The sequence below is a fragment of the Haematobia irritans genome, chromosome 1, assembly GCF_050003625.1.
Source record: "Haematobia irritans isolate KBUSLIRL chromosome 1, ASM5000362v1, whole genome shotgun sequence".
NCBI classification, from domain to species: domain Eukaryota; kingdom Metazoa; phylum Arthropoda; class Insecta; order Diptera; family Muscidae; genus Haematobia; species Haematobia irritans.
Genome location: NC_134397.1, coordinates 231,194,959 through 231,212,157, shown reverse-complemented (window position 1 = coordinate 231,212,157; position 17,199 = coordinate 231,194,959). Strand labels below are relative to the sequence as shown.

Here is a 17,199-nt window from a genome sequence, read left to right as displayed (position 1 = left end):
TAGTTGAAATTTTGCACAGGGAGTAGAATTGGCATTGTAGCTATGCGTGCCAAATTTAGTTGAAATCGGTTAAGATTTAGATATATCTCCCATATATAGCTTTTGCCGGATTTACACTCATATAACCACAGAGGCCAATTTTTAACTCCGATTTAGTTGAAATTTTGCACAGGGAGTAGAATTAGCATTGTAGCTATGCGTGCCAAATTTGGTTGAAATCGGTTCAGATTTAGATATAGCTCCCATATATATGTTTTTCTGATTTCGACAAAAATGGTAAAAAATACCAACATTTTCCTTGTAAAATCGCCACTGCTTAGTCGAAAACTTGTAAAAATTACTCTAATTTTCCTATACTTCTAACACGTATATGTCGAACGATAAATCATAAATAAACTTTTGCGAATTTCAAATTGCTTCAGATTTAAATGTTTCCCATATTTATACCCTGCTCCACACTGTGGAACAGGGTATTATAAGTTAGTGCATATGTTTTTTTACTAACATTGTGTTCCACCCTAGTGCATTAGCCGACTTAAATTTTGAGTCTATACATTTTGTAGAAGTCTATCAAATTCTGTCCAGATCGAATGATATGTATTTGGGACAAACCTTTATATATAGCCCCCAAACACATTTGACGGATGTGCTATGGTATCCAAAAAATTTAGATCTACAAAGTGGTGCAGGGTATAATATAGTCGGCCCGCCCGACTTTAGACTTTCCTTACTTGTTTTTGTTTATTAATGCTTAGGTTTACTAATTAATAGGGTTTTTTTAGGGTATGATATGGTCGGCCCCGTCCGACTTTCTACTGTAGTAATGGTATTGTTGTGACATTCAGATTTCAAATTTGAATTCAAATTGAAAATAGTATTTTTTTGTCACCAAGGATATTTTTTATTTTGTCATTAAGAAACAATTTGAACAAATCAATATGATTTCATTTCGATCATTTGTGTAGACATCGATGACAAGTCATTCAATTAGGTAGACATATAAATCATCGAATGTCTCATGATCGAATCATAAGATATCTATTTATTAAAATATTTTTCTATATATCGATCACAGTCATATTTTATGAAGAAGTATTGCAATCATTTATATGTTTAATGTACTTTAGATTAAAAGAATGTACCGATATACTTACAATATTAAAGAATGAGAGCAAAAATGTTTAATTGATATAGACTTAGTTTAGTTGATGTGTTTATACACTGAAAGAAGAATTTTCTTTTCGGAGGAACAAAATATGAGACAAACAAAATTTTCTATTGATGCAAAAACAGACATCGTTATTAAAAATAATCGTAATATTAATTATCATATATTCGGAAATGTTTGGTTTTAAAGAAAATACTTTATAACAAAGGGGAATTTCGTTTGTCTAAAATTTCGTTCCAGAGGAAAGTATTTTTTTTTTGTGGTACTTCACGCTCATATTAACTAGCAGGCCATATTATATATTAGCAAATCGGATTGAGAAAAAGTCCATTATTGATAACAACTCTTACTTATTTTTATTGGAAAAAAAAAAAAAAAAAAAAAATATATATATATATATATATATATATATATATATATATATATATATATATATATATATATATATATATATATATATATATATATATATATATATATATATATATATATATATATATATATATATATATATATATATATATATATATATATATATATATATATATATATATATATTTCGTTTAGTTTACTTTTATTATCTTTTTCCAAATTTCCCACATCCCAATGCAATTTTCTTTATCCCAAATATATCTCATAAATTTTATGGGTATAAAATGCAATAGAGATCGTACAAATAAATTCAAAGCAAACTAAAGAAGAAGAAAATGTTCGTTGAAATTCACAAAAAGGTGTAATATATTTATGTCATCGATATTTCGACATTCTATCCAGTACACCCCATTGAACAACATTTCGAAACTCTTGTTTCTTATTTTGGTTTTAGCAAAGAGTCATCCAATGATGACCAAAATGTTTTGTAATTTGGCCAAAAGCCAAATTCGATTAATAACCAATGCAACAAAAACATGTGAGAAATATTTTCTGTATTTCGGATAATGGATATAACATATATGTGTGTGTGTGTATGTTTATGTTGTGATGATGTAAAGCTCTCTTTCTCTTTATAAGCAGTGTCTCATCGATAGGTTGATTAGAATGTTTTATTAATAAATTTAACATTGCTATGTTATAAACAAATATCTCATATATTGCACAGCATCATCAACGTTAGTGTTGTTGCTAATAAAAATGTGAATTTGCATGCACATAGAAAATATGTAAAAATTTTTAATTTTTTGTAGGAAATGTCTACAACTAATATCGAACGTGCAATTAAAATGCCCAAGTCTACGATTACTAAAATCCATATATGTGGTAAACAAAAACAAGCAAAAAAGCCCTGACTATAATTCATAGACGATGTATTTATAGTTAATGTTACTACATATGCAGGTATTGCTTAGAGATTTAAACATTGTCTGTTAACTTCACCCAGAAAAAAGTGCCTTCGAAACTAAAGGAAAAAGTGTTTATCAATTTAGTTTAGCCATTTTATTTCCATTCAGTTTTTTTGTGTGAAATGATAAAATTTACTTGTTTCAGTAAAAAAAATCCTAAACTGAAAGCAGTTAGGAATAGTTCATTAATTAGAATGGGACATGGAATTTTACTAAAACTGTTTTCTTCGCTGGGTATAAGAATTTACTACTGAAAAAGAAAATTTTATTCACTGATAACAAAGCATTCGTAAAAATATACAAAAACCGAACTAAACCCAAGTTTCCTCAAATTTAGTAAAATTTCATATAAAATGATAATTCTGACTTCCTTTATTATAGAAAGCTTATCAAACATATGAATAACACTTGGCATAGAAAAATATTTTAGTTCATTCGTACTAAGAAGTACTCAATCCTTTCAAAACTTAAGGAATATAGGAAATTTTCCTTTATTTCTTTTTTTCTGCTAGTAATCGATACCTGTCATCGATGTAACCGATATGTTTGCGCGTGGGTTGTGTTTTTAGTTGGAATCGTTTTGTTATGATATACGGAGAGATAGTTAAAAAATAATTTAGTAAAATAATATAATAAATAAGAAATAAAATATATAAAATATTTAATTATACAATTATTATTCGAGCTTTATGGACAGATATAGATTAAGGAACATGGTTAATAGAGCCATTGAAAAGAAAACGCCAGATACCAATCTATACACGCCTGGACTGTACATGTTTCGGTTCGGGCGAATGAACCTTTCCACAGCCTTTAGTATAGATCTGGCTGGGAGAGATAACTCAATTTTGGGCCCTTTATGCTAACTCCTTATGGAGAATAAAGCTCGAATAATAATTGTATAATTAGATATAATGCATTTGGACGTCAATTGCCTGTTTCGGTATCAGGCTAACATGTAATATAATAAGCAACGATGAGCCCGTCGTAAAACTAGGAAAAAACACGACTAATGTACGCGTTAGAATTGTTGTTGTATCCTGGAAACCAGTTTCTGTTAATTGTCATATGTTGTAGTTGACTGTAGAAACAATAAGCATTGTTCGACTGTTCACCACTTAGGTGAATTCTAACAAAATTAGCTTTCTAAAAATAAATTTCGTGTTGTTGCATTACTATGTAACAAAACGAAATAAAAATAAGATTAAGGGACTTGTAAGTTATATGAAAAGATGATGTACAGTGGGAGAAAAGATGATTCAATTTGTAAGAGGAAATTTCCCAAATGTTTTCTCCATAAGGAGTTAGCATAAAGGGCCCAAAATTGAGTTATCTCTCCCAGCCAGATCTATACTAAAGGCTGTGGAAAGGTTCATTCGCCCGAACCGAAACATGTACAGTCCAGGCGTGTATAGATTGGTATCTGGCGTTTTCTTTTCAATGGCTCTATTAACCATGTTCCTTAATCTATATCTGTCCATAAAGCTCGAATAATAATTGTATAATTAGATATAATGCATTTGGACGTCAATTGCCTGTTTCGGTATCAGGCTAACATGTAATAAAATATTTGTTATTTTAAATTAGTGAGAAAATACCAGAAGAATAACAACCCCTTTAATTCGTCTTCAATTATCAGGTAATATTCAGTGACGCTAACCTTTTGTGAAAAAATCGGTTTATGATTTTTTATATTTGTAGGTATTGAAATTGTAAAAGGAGGACAAACTCGTTAGGCAGCAACTTATTAAAAGTGAAAGGTACAAGAAGGAGAAAAATGCGGTTTACAGTTGATAACATTACATGGAAATTGACAATAGTGGAATAATAAACTAATATTTCAAGGCCAGTCGATGCTGTTGATTTTAAATAAGTATTTAATATTTTAATAAAACATGTATTTTATAGAAGAAAAAATTGTTTATATAAATAAATAAATTGTATTTAAAAAACGAAGGTAAGCAGTTCTATTAATATTCTATTTAATTCTATTTAATATATTAATAAAACATGTATTTTATAGAAGAAAAAATTGTTTATATAAATAAATAAATTGTATTCAAAAAACGAAGGTAAGCAGTTCTAATTTTGAAGTAAAAGGTTTACCACAAATATGTAAGATTTGTCCAAATGAATGAAAAAAGTTCAATAAGATGATTCCATATATGAATTCAATTCAGTTAAATTTTTTCTTTCTGTATATATTGTGGTACATAAATATAGGAAAATGTTAACTAATATATGGAATGCATTCTACCTAGTTTTTACGAAAATCACATCTTTCAAACAAATAAAAATGTCTTCGGCGCTATACGAAGTTCAACTTTCTTCACAATGAGTTCATTTTAACTTAAAGAAGTGGTCACTGGGTGTTGAAGACAAATAAATTCACATTATGAGAAATTTTTAATTTGAAAAAAAAGTGGACAATAAATTTAATAAGGATTGATAAGTTTTTTGAACGCATATTTATTATACCCCAAACCACATAGTGGTCAGGGTATAATAAGTTTGATCGGCCAAAAAATGTGCCTACCAGAAATATTGATTTTAGACCCCATAAAATATATACCGATCGACTCAGAATCACCTCCTGAGTCGATCTAGCGCTTGGTGTCCATTAGATAGGGTCACGAAAAAAAGTTGATGCGGTCACCCCCCAGTTTTGTAGCATATTCGAAGTCAATTTCAGAACATCAAAACTTTTTTTTCGTGCACCCTACGACCCCCCGAAATACAATTTATTGTGCTGTGTCGTCATTTGAAGTCCGTTCGAAAAGAAACGTATATCGTTGTTCGTGGTTGATCAGGGGCTATATTTCGTGCATTGGTCATTTTTGACTCCGACGTCAAATTTGATTTTTAATTTTTTTATTTCGCTTCCTATACCCCTATAATGCCCATTTCTGATAATCATTATAAAGATCTTAACAAAATAATAAACTTTTGATTTTGAAGTATTTACTTATATTCATAAACAAAAATGTTACAGAGATTTTAAAATCGAAATCGGTTCAGATTTAGATATAGTTCCCATATATATGTATCGCCCGATTTGGTCAAATTTGGCCGTAAAACCCTTATTTAGCAACCGATCGCACTCAAAGTTAGCTAAATGTTTATGTTCTCCAAAACCTATACCAATGATACCCCACAAATGCTTATGTTTACTAATTCAGTTGGGGTGGTTTAGGGTATGATATAGTCGGCCCGGCCTGACTTTCTACTTTACTCACTTGTTTTAAATTTTACATGGAAGATACAAAATTGTTTGTTTTTTATTTAGCTAAAATGAAATTAATTTTTCTTTTGTAAAAGACAAAATAAAAGATATCACAGATAAGTTCCATGGTAAAGACTCATATACGTGGGATTTCTTCATAAATACCAACATTTTATTTTATTGACATTATTTTCTGGAAGATCTATGGGGGTTTTCTTTTATTACTTTTCTTCGTTGCATTTGATATTTAGCTACAAAAATTATTTAAAATTATAAAAATTATGTTTAAGTTGAAAAGTTATGATATGTAGCTAAACTCATAAAATGTAATTATTAAATTGTTGTGTAAAATCAATTTATTCAAATAATAAAAATTGTATATAAAACAAACAAAATAATATTAAATAAAATCTACATTTGATTTTATCTCTTTTTGATCTAATCTAAAATTTGAGTTTCGTACCACTTGGGTCAGCCAAAAAATGTTTCAGACGCTTCATTGTTAAAAATTTTTATTATTAAAACAATAGTTTTTTTTTCAAGGTATCACCAATTCGTAGAACATTTTTAACAATATTTTATTTACCGGTGGACCCCAAACAACAAATGGACAAAAATAGAAAGAATGTAAGAATGTGAACTTCTTGAGGGTCAAAACTAAAAAAATGCGATATTTTGTAGATTAGGTGAAAAGAAGATTAGGTGAAACAAATAGTAAAATGATCGTCATTTGGGAACGTGTAAATATCGTTATATGATATTTTGAGGAATTGTAATAAAAATTGTGTCTCTCAATTTTATTTCTGTTTACACTCAAGTTAATCCTCTATTTCACAAATTTAACTTTGTTTTAAAGTTTCCTTTACTCTAATAATTTTGAACTTCGTAGGACACTAGCGATATTCTTGCAATTGTTAACTCCAATTTTTCCTTCAAACTACAAAATTTCTTTAACAAGTGAAAAAAAAATTATAATTTTCTTGAACATGTCGAAAAATATTTACTTATTTTTGTGATATCAGGATGATGTCAGCGTTTGTGATACTTCTAAAATTAATATAAATTTTATAAAATTAAACCAAAATTTTTACCAAAATGTTATTCTTCCAATTTTTCTAAAGAAATGTGAGATTCTCAAATTTTTGCATTTTGGCTATCTTGAGGACTTGTAATAAAAAATCGTATCTCTGGACGAATAAAAAATTGTTTCTCAGTTCTGTCTTCGCTTTTGCTTTATATTTGTTACAACTAAAAAAAAAACATATTTTATCTAATTTTAAAAAACTAATGTTATTTAAAAAATTTTTCAGTTTTATCCATGTTGGTGAACATGTAATAAAAGTTTTAACTCTGAACTTCAGTTTTTCTTAATTTTTTTATTTGTTTTGTTTTTAAATTTCTAGTCAAAAAATAAAATTCTGCTGATTTATAATAAAATTAATTTTAAAAAATTTAAAAAGTTAACATTGTTGTTTTTCTATTTTGTAAATTTTAAAATATCAACCATTTTGGCCATGTTGGTGGCATTTTGGAGATTTGTGCCAAAAAATGATTTGAATACAAAATTATAACTCTCATATTCAGTTCCGCGTTCTATCCGGTTTTATATTTACTGTTGTCTATAAAATTACGAAAATATACTAACATTTTGCATATTTATCTACCATTAATTTCATTATTATTAAATCATTCTTATTACCAGTCCAATACTAACTATGTTTGTGCGGTCCAATGTTAAAAATTTTTGTCGTCAAATTTTTTGAGACATATATGGAATAAAAAAATTGGCTAGGATGGGTAAAATTTCTTAATAATGTTAAAAATAAACTAAAATGAAATAACTTTGTTTTTTGCAATAAACATAAGTTAGTTTTAGCATCAGTTTAATAACGGTTTTTTTTCCTATACAAAATGGGTCAACCCTGCCTTTTTGGGATTTGTTATGTTTTGTAACAAAAATTTGTTATCTCTGAATGTTAGTCCCTTCTTTGAATTTGATTAATAATAATTAATAAATTAAATAATTATTATTTGCTAATTTATAATAGCAAATTTAAAAAATTAACGTGACTTTCATTTTGTAAATAATTTAGAATTTTAAATGTTTGGCCGTTGAATACATAGCACCGAGAAATAAAATAAATAAAACACAAGGATTTAGTTTTTCTTTTCAATAATATTTCAATAAATCGTAATTTTATTGAATTTTCACAGAAAAAAATATCACCAAAATCTTTCCAATTAAAAAGTTAATTGAAGTTGAAAATTTTTTCAATTAATAAATTAATTGATACAATTAACTTTTTAATCATGATAGAAACATTAAGTTAATTAAGTCAATGATTGAACATTTTAAAATTTTTAATTAAAAAATTAATTGATACAATTAATTTTTTACTCAAATTCGGAAGACTAATTCAGTTAAACAAAAGTGCTGATTTTTTTTATTTTTAATTAAAAATGTATTTCAAACAATCATTTGTTAATCCAAATAAAAACTCTAAGCCAATTCAGAAAGTAATTAAAAATAGTTACCTTTTTAATGAATAAATTAATTGAGTTTTGCAATTAACATCAATTAAATTTTTAATTGAATCTATTAAAAAATTAATTGAAATTTCCTGAAAAAGTCAATTAATTTTTTAATCAAGAATTTTTTCTATGCCCAATTAAAACTGTGATTGATACTATCATTTTCGTGATTGAAGACATTTCAATTAAAAAATTAATTGGATCAATTAATTTGGTGATTGAATCAGAAAATTTTTTTTTGTGTGTTGGGAGACAATATTTACCTTTTTTACAATTTGTTCTTATACCTCATTTACATTACACTTCCACTTTACCCAGATTTCAAATGTCATTTGCCTTATAAAAAAGGGATTTCAAATCTACAAAAGCTTAGACGCCGAAAGACGGTAATGGCGCGACTCGTTAGAAAAATGTAACGAATTGCGCTGAAAGCACAGGGCTGTATTCAGAACTTAGTGTACATTTTCTAACGAGGGGGAAATTTTACATTATTTTACAATATTTTAAGTCCCCATCAAACGAATACATTTTAACCACACTACTTTGAACTTAAACAGCCATCTTGGTAGCACTGGAGGACTTAAAAAATTATATCCCTGGATTTCAGTTTTGTTTTTGTTTTCGATTTTGTTCTATATTTGTTGTGAACTTGCAACTAATAAATAAAAATTTTGCTAATTAAAAATAATAAAAATTTCTTTATAGCAATTTGAGGATTTATAAAAAAATGATATCTCTCAATTTCAGTTTTGTTTTTGATTATAGTTTTTGTTTTATATTTATTTTTAACTATAAGTTCTTGAAAAGATGACAATTTACTAGCATTTTTGTATTTTAGCTACTATTTATGAAATTCTTACTTTCAACAAAAGCAAAAAATGAACTAAATTTATAGAAAAACATAATTGGCGTCAAATCATTGTCACTTAACTAGGCTGAAGTTTGCTCATATTATTCTTCAGAATTGTACGAATATTTTCTTCTGTTTCAGTTAGCATAAAATTTATTTGTACTCTAATGGAAATTTATATCTTCGTTTAGTTCATAAAATATTTTTGAGACAATGAACACAATTTTACTGGTCTGGACAAAATTGTAAAACTAAACTAGTACAAATTATTTTTTACAATAAAAATAAGATAATTTTCTCTAAACGGACTGAATTTTTCGGTGCATATCGTGTAAAAGTCAGTGGATTATAAAATTTACATTACTTCCACACATTTTTGACATTTGATTTATGATTCTAATTATTTTCACACAAAAAAATAGGGTGGTTTGAATTGCACATCTGAACAGATTTCTACAAAATTTTGTCGCCAAGTGCATTTAGATGGCTTAAAAAGGCGAAGGATATACATAGTTGTAATGCCATAGCCATTGTTTTAGGCTCACTTAGACTATTCAGAACTGATAAGAACTTCTCAAGCGATATAACCGAGTCTAAAAGGCTTTGAAATTATAGAAGCTTTGAACCACTAGAAATGTCAACATTACCAGGGAGTGATAAACTACCATTGAAAAAATTTTTGGGGTTCGGTCGAAGCTGGGATTGAACCTATGACCCATTGCAGTCTTACAAGTTTTATTTATACAAACAAAAAAAAACTTTCACAAATATTTTATAATTAAAATTTTAATTGTATTTGATTTTAATTGAATAAAAAATGGATTGATTTAATTGATATTTTAATCAAAAGCTACCAAGTCAGTTAACTGTATAAATTTTATTTGGAAAAATTATTTTTTAATTAATAGTACCATTTTCAAGATTGAAGAAATTTCAATTAAAACTTAATTGATTGGATCAACTTATTTCGCGATTGAAATTAAAAATATTTTATTCTGCATAAAGCTAAAGAATAAGAAAGCCCAAATCAATGGTAAAATCAATGATAAAGGGAGATATAGGAGAATTCAGAAATTTGTTTTTTTTGTTGTTGTTGTTTTTATTCGATCTGTTTTTGTTTAAGTTCAAGATCTTAAGCTGGGAAAAATTAAAGAATATCAGAATATCAGAATTCTAAAATTGTAATTATTTACTTAAAAAAACTATTAAGAGATTTAAGAATTACATTTTCGAGACTCATATACTTAGCCACTCGTAGTACTGTACACTCTTGTTAAATTTCATTTAATATTTAGATGTTAAAACTTGGCCAAATATATGTTTGTATACAACAATAAGAAAACCCAAATCAATGGTAAAATCAATTATAAAGGGAAATATAGAAGAAGTCAGAATTTTGTTTTTATTTTTTTGTTTTTATTCGATCTGTTTTTGTTTAAGTTCCAGATCTTAAGCTGGGAAAATTATAGAATATCAGAATTCTAAAATTGTAATTATTTACTTAAAAAAACTATTAAGAGATTTAAGAATAACATTTTCGAGGCTCATATACTTATCCTCTCGTAGTACTGTACACTCTTGTTAAATTTCATTTAATATTTAGTTTTAACATCTTGGCCAAATATATATTTGTATACAACACTGAAGTGTATATAATTCAGTGGTCGGTTAACGTATGAGAATTGCTATTTATATATTTATCATACGTCATAGTGGTAAAAGTAGTAATGACTTTTAATGGTGTAGTAGAAGCGAAGAATTTGAATTTTCTTTAACAATATTTCAAAGAAAATTATTAAATAATAATTTCATGTTAAAATTTTTAATATAATATTATAATAATTAATTTATATATAATTACAAAGGATATTATATTAAATAAAATAAAATAAAATTATTCTCAATTGAAATCTTAAAGTAAGTATGGTTTTATTTTTCGCAAATTATTTTGCAAATAAATACAACTTTTTCGTTGTTAAGCAAAATAAAAAAAAGTTTCAAAATAAATTGTAGATAGCTGAGAACAAATACGATCAAGTTCAAAATGTAACCTAGATTTTTTATGGCATGTATTTTCTCATAGGATGATCTAAAAAATATATGCGATGATATGATATAAAAAAAAGCAATGAATAAAAAATTCATTGCTTTCGATTTTCTATGGGAAATATCAATGCATTTGGACTTGACCATTTTCTTGTGCTATGTACTAAGTATTAGAGTCTAAAATTTCTTGGCATACATTAATGATAATGACAATTACTTTGACGATTTATTACGAAATTTTTTTGTGATGTTTCATTGCAATCCAACTAATACCTAGAAAATATATGTGCCTGTATATATATATATTTCTATATGGATTACATAAAGTATAGGAACATTTATGAAAACTAAAGAAAAACAATTTCATATTCTTCCAAATAGTATGGATAAAAATAACCAACACAATTTAATACAACGAAATAACAATAAATGAGAAAATACATATGGTTTGGACCCCAATGGATATGGGGATCTTTGATTTCATGCGTAATGATGAGCAACAGCGAATAACGAATGAATTTTCATATTGCACAATGGGTTTATATACAAATATGTGTAAGCAGAAACACACGCATACTATAACACCAAAGCACAGAATGCCAACCCCGCGCCATTGGGACCACCCTCACAACATTGGGAATTTTGTGGCCCACACAAATATCTATCAACGAAGACGTGACTCTTTGAAGTGGAAAGACCTCTTCGTATGAATAGCAAAAAAATATGTACAAGGTGATGAATAAATCGACAAACCAACAAAACCAAACTAAACGCATACACAGAAATATAAATAGATCTCAAGGAAGAAGAAGAAGATGCCATAGAAAAAAAAAACTGATTTTTGCTGAACGAATTTCTAGTAAACCGAAATGGCTGGCATAAATAACAGCAACATCAACAACAACATTAACACGAGCACGATCTCCATCAGACGAAGTGAATGTAGGTGATAGATACTTAAAGTTCTGGTACTCTCACAGCACGCACTCACCTATACATACATGAGTTTAGCATTTATGATCAATAAATCCTTTACTTCGATATCTCTTTCTTAGTTCGAAAAAAAAGATGAGAGCAAGAGAGTACTAATGAAAGAGAGATGTATAAAACTAAATACAATAGCATTAGCATTAGTGTTTTATTATTAGAATGTATAAAAGACACTTTTCATCAGGGAGAGTCTAAAACACTACGAAAAAAATTTCATATAGCAACAACAGTACCACTAGCAGCCCACCTCATGGGTGGTGAGTATGTGAAGATGATTTGCCATCAATTGCTATTACGTACATACAAGCTAAAAATGGTATCACTGCCTCTATATGCAAGTTAATGGCTATGGCTGGTATGTATTTGTGTGTGAGTGAGCACAAATAGATCGTGGCTAGCACGATGATATTTCCACACGAAAGTATTGCTAGACCGATGAAAGATACACACATACGCACACACCCTTGTATTTTATGTGTTTGAGAACCACCATATGGATTGTTCTATGGGTAATAATCTGCACTATTTGGCATATGTCTAGTTGGCTTTCGCTGTGTGGGTAAGAGATTGCCGTTTTGTGTGTGGTGGTAGAAAATTTGGAAAATTTCTCGGCGAAAATTATTCTTCAAATATCATCGTCGAATCGATAAAATCAGCCAGAACACTCACTGTGCTCCGTCCGTTCGCTTAGACAACTAACCAAAACAATCACCATGGTAAGGAATCTAAAACAGAACAATCAAATGGATAACAGCACAAAGGATTATTTTTGAAGGATATACTGAAAGAAATTGAATAAAACAAATAAAAAATAAAATGTGAAGAATCGAAGACAATGAAATAAATAATTAAGTGATGAAAAGGTGAAAGAAAATTAAAATGAAAAACTTCAAAATATTGAAAGAAATTTTTAAAAACAATAAATACTCCCTTAAAGACTTGGAACTGTTTTCAAATTATGAGAAAAAAAGGACTTGATAATTTCTAGAAAAATATGTGTAAACCATATATATACATAGAAAAAGCTAAAAATAGCTTAATCAGAAATGCGATATGTTACAAATACAAAAAAAAAAAATTAAATCGCTTGTGATAATGTGTGTGTATATCAAAACCCAATAAGAGAATATATTATGGTATGAATATCATATAACCTTACGCCAGCGAGGATTATTTCAACATACCTATACTGAATCATCTATATGTATACATACATACCTATATACAAATATAGAAATTACTCATACAACAATTAAGTTTTTTTACATCATGTGTGAACTCAAAGATATTTGATGTGTGTTTGTGAGTTTGAAAAGTATCCAATGAAATCTTGCATAATCATAGAAATGAGATGTTGAAACAAAATGAACTTATATATTTGTACATTTTTGAAATGCCTATCTATGAAGCATTAAATTAACGAAAGACTATTTCAATTAAAATTTCAAAAAAAAAAATCATCTACGATGTGTTGAAATTTCTAAAAGAAAATTGATGAATATATTTAATAATTTTGAATTGTAATTTATTTGAATTTTATAGTTTATTTTTTAAATTTTTGGAAGCTCTAAATACAAAAACCAATTCTAAAATTAAAATAAAACAATAGGAATAAAATATTTAGGGTCAAGTTTATAAAATATATTTTATGAAAAGAAATTAAAAACTCGGTTAAATAAGTTTTTAACAAATTCATAAAAAAAATTATAATAAAATATAAATTTAATAGAGAAATGCAATATTAGTACAACTAGTACAAATATTTTGTTGTGATTTTTGATAAGCTTATTAAAAGAAACTTAAAAAGAATTTAAATTTTAAACTTTGATTTTTGAAAATGACTTTAATATGCTATAATAATTCATTTATTAGTATTATATTTTTTGGCTTTTTGTGAAAATAAATTTTACCTTAATATTGTTGATAGGTTAAGTGGCAGCCCGATGTATCAGACTCACTTAGACTATTCAGTCCATTTTGATACCACAGTGGTGAATATTGTTGCTATAAATGGATAGAAGAAAATCTTAGAAAATTTTCCTAAATAAAAGATTTTATTGAGACATTAAATTGGAAAACTATTTTCGTTTTCAAAAAACAAAAAGAAAAAATGAATAAAAGCATATTTAAATATATCTAACTATTTCTTATAAATATTGGAATAACATTTATATAGATTTTTTTACCCAAATTAATTAAACAAACACACATTTATTGTCTTTTATAATGCAATATTAATTACAAAAGGATATGAGCTTTTAGCAAATATTAATTCTGCTACTAGCTTTAGTATAAAAATTAACCTTTATTAAAAATTTAATGAAATTTAGATATATTATTTTAAACTAATATTTAAATTGTTACTAGTGAAATATATTATTTATATAATGAATAATGAAATCTATTATTTCACTTAAATTGTTTGCTTGATTTTTGTTTTATAAATATTGATTCAGTTAATCGTAATAATATTTAAATTTTACTTCTTTCACCTTAAAATATAAATAATATGCAATTTTTGCCACAGAGATTTTCCCAACACACATGTACTTACTCTCTTAGGGAACCTCAAGAAATCGTCTCCCACAAACGACATAGTGTTGGAAATAACTGTTATACATAGAAACTCTCAACATAACTCTCTTTGAATTCAATCGCATTTTAAGCGTTGCCAATGTTGTCCTAAGAAAAGTGGATTCTATATTCTCCCGTTACTATATGTTACATAGTAAAGAGAGAATAAAGAAACCAGAGAGTCTAGATAATAATAAACAGGAAATAGCTAGTTTGTTAACGCTATGGAATTTTAGATAATGCCAATTTACCGTAATTCTATATGAATAAAAATTCTTACCTTACATACATAGCGAAAATTTTCAACATACGTTGACCTCCATAATATATCATAGCTCTCATTGTATGTTATGCAATTCACCTTAAACTAAACAGTATGACCAATGTTGTGAAGATTATTTTATTCAATTTTATGAGAAAAAAAAATAATTATTCTAAAAGCAAAATATTAATTATAATTTAATAGTATTATAATTAATATTTTGCTTTTAGAATAATTAATTTATTTTTTTTTTCTCATAAAATTGAATAAAATAAAATTATGAGAATATTTGTTTAATAATTGAATTTATTAGAAAATAATTAATACTGAAAATAACCTAAAATTTCATAGCAATATAATAGAGAGGCTTTCATTTTTTTGTGAAGCGTAACATTAAAAACTCATTACAAAATTTATCAATTAAATATGTTAAAAATATTATAATAAACAAAATATAACTTATTTATTATTGAAGAAATTAAAACAAATACATAATTGTAAAGAAAAAAATAAATAAGAATAAAGAAATTAATTAAAGAAATTAAAGAAATAAATAAGAATAAAGAGAAATCAATTAAAAATAAAAATGTTAAAGTTTTATATCAAATATACAATTAGGAAATAATTAAAATCTAAATAATTTGTTATTATGTAAATTCAATACCAAAAGTAAAACAAGCAAAGAAAAATTTTAAAGAATTAACCGAAAATCCTTCAAAAATAAGACCTTAGAAGTGAAAATTTTTTTTAAAAAAGTATTTTCTATTTATTAATTATTTATATATATTTTTTTATGAAAATCATAGGCTGATGAGAAGAAGAAGATCAAGAAGAAGAAGACCAAGGAAGAGGGTGGTACTTCTGAAACCGCTTCTGAGGCCGCATCTGAGGCAGCAACCCCTGCACCAGCTGCCACCCCAGCTCCCGCCTCCACCACTGGCTCCAAGAGAGCTTCCGGTGGCAGCCGTGGCTCCCGCAAGTCCAAGCGTGCCGGTTCCTCTGTGTTCTCTGTTTTCTCCCAAAAACAGATTGCCGAATTCAAGGAAGTAAGTTGATAAAACAATAACGAAGAATTCAAAACAAATACTAACCTTATGTATATGAAGAAACTCACCCTATAAAAAAAAATCGTTATGCATTCACTAACCATACATTATTTTGCCGCTCTTCCTTATTTTCCATTACGAAAATCTATAGGCTTTCCAACTTATGGATGCTGACAAGGATGGCATTATTGGCAAGAACGATTTGCGTGCCGCTTTCGATTCCGTAGGCAAAATTGCCTCCGATAAGGAATTGGACCAAATGTTGAACGAAGCCACCGGCCCCATCAATTTCACCCAATTGTTGACCTTGTTCGCCAACCGCATGGCCACCTCCGGTGCTAATGATGAAGATGAAGTCGTCATTGCCGCCTTCAAGACCTTCGACAACGATGGTCTCATCGATGGTGATAAATTCCGTGAAATGCTCATGAACTATGGTGACAAATTCACCATGAAGGAAGTTGATGATGCCTACGATCAAATGGTTATCGATGATAAGAACCAAATCGATACCCAAGCCTTGATCGAAATGCTCACAGGCAAGGAAGCTGAAGAAGAAGAAGAAGCCTAAGGTGCCCACAATTTCATTTAATTCATAAATGTATAAATGTTTTTGTACACACTCTTTCTATATAAATCGAAAAAATGCCATTCAAACACTTTTAAGCACTTCTACTTTTTAACTTACTTCGTAACTCCATAAGATAAAATCTAAAAACAAAAAAACTCGCAAAAAAAACATGAAAAGAAAAATAATTTTTCACCAAAAAATTTTACCAAAAAAATATTAAAAAAAAATCAAAAATAAAAGATAATCAATTGTTTTAATAATTGCAAAAGAAAAATCTAAGAAAAAAAATTGAAGATTTTGAAAAACAAAACAAATTGAGAAAAAAATCCCCCCCAAAAAAAAAAAATCAACAAACGACCAACAACGATTCGACCTTAGCAAATGAAAAAAATGATTATGATTATGAAAATTGTGGGCCCGTTTTCCTTAAGGAAAAGGGGATAGGCGAAATTCTTTACAAGGACAAATGGAATATGGCCAGCCACAAAGACCCGATAATAAGGCCCTAAGGGTTTTTAGCCTTTAAGAAGAAAAAGAAACTTCCTTTTCCTAAAAGGCTAAGCCTTTAGGGGGAGGATGTAATTGAAATGTTAAAAA

The 17,199-nt window shown here is 27.6% G+C and overlaps 1 protein-coding gene across 1 annotated transcript; it reads left to right on the top strand.

The window, feature by feature from the left end:
* The first annotated feature begins 12,725 nt into the window (after positions 1-12,725).
* Positions 12,726-16,846, top strand: Mlc2 (myosin regulatory light chain 2). The gene is made up of 3 exons (XM_075293023.1): positions 12,726-12,865; positions 15,792-16,031; positions 16,183-16,846. Exons 1-3 carry the CDS (start codon positions 12,863-12,865, stop codon positions 16,600-16,602), a joined length of 663 nt encoding a protein of 220 aa, XP_075149138.1. The 5' UTR covers positions 12,726-12,862; the 3' UTR covers positions 16,603-16,846.
* Positions 16,847-17,199: the final 353 nt, after the last annotated feature.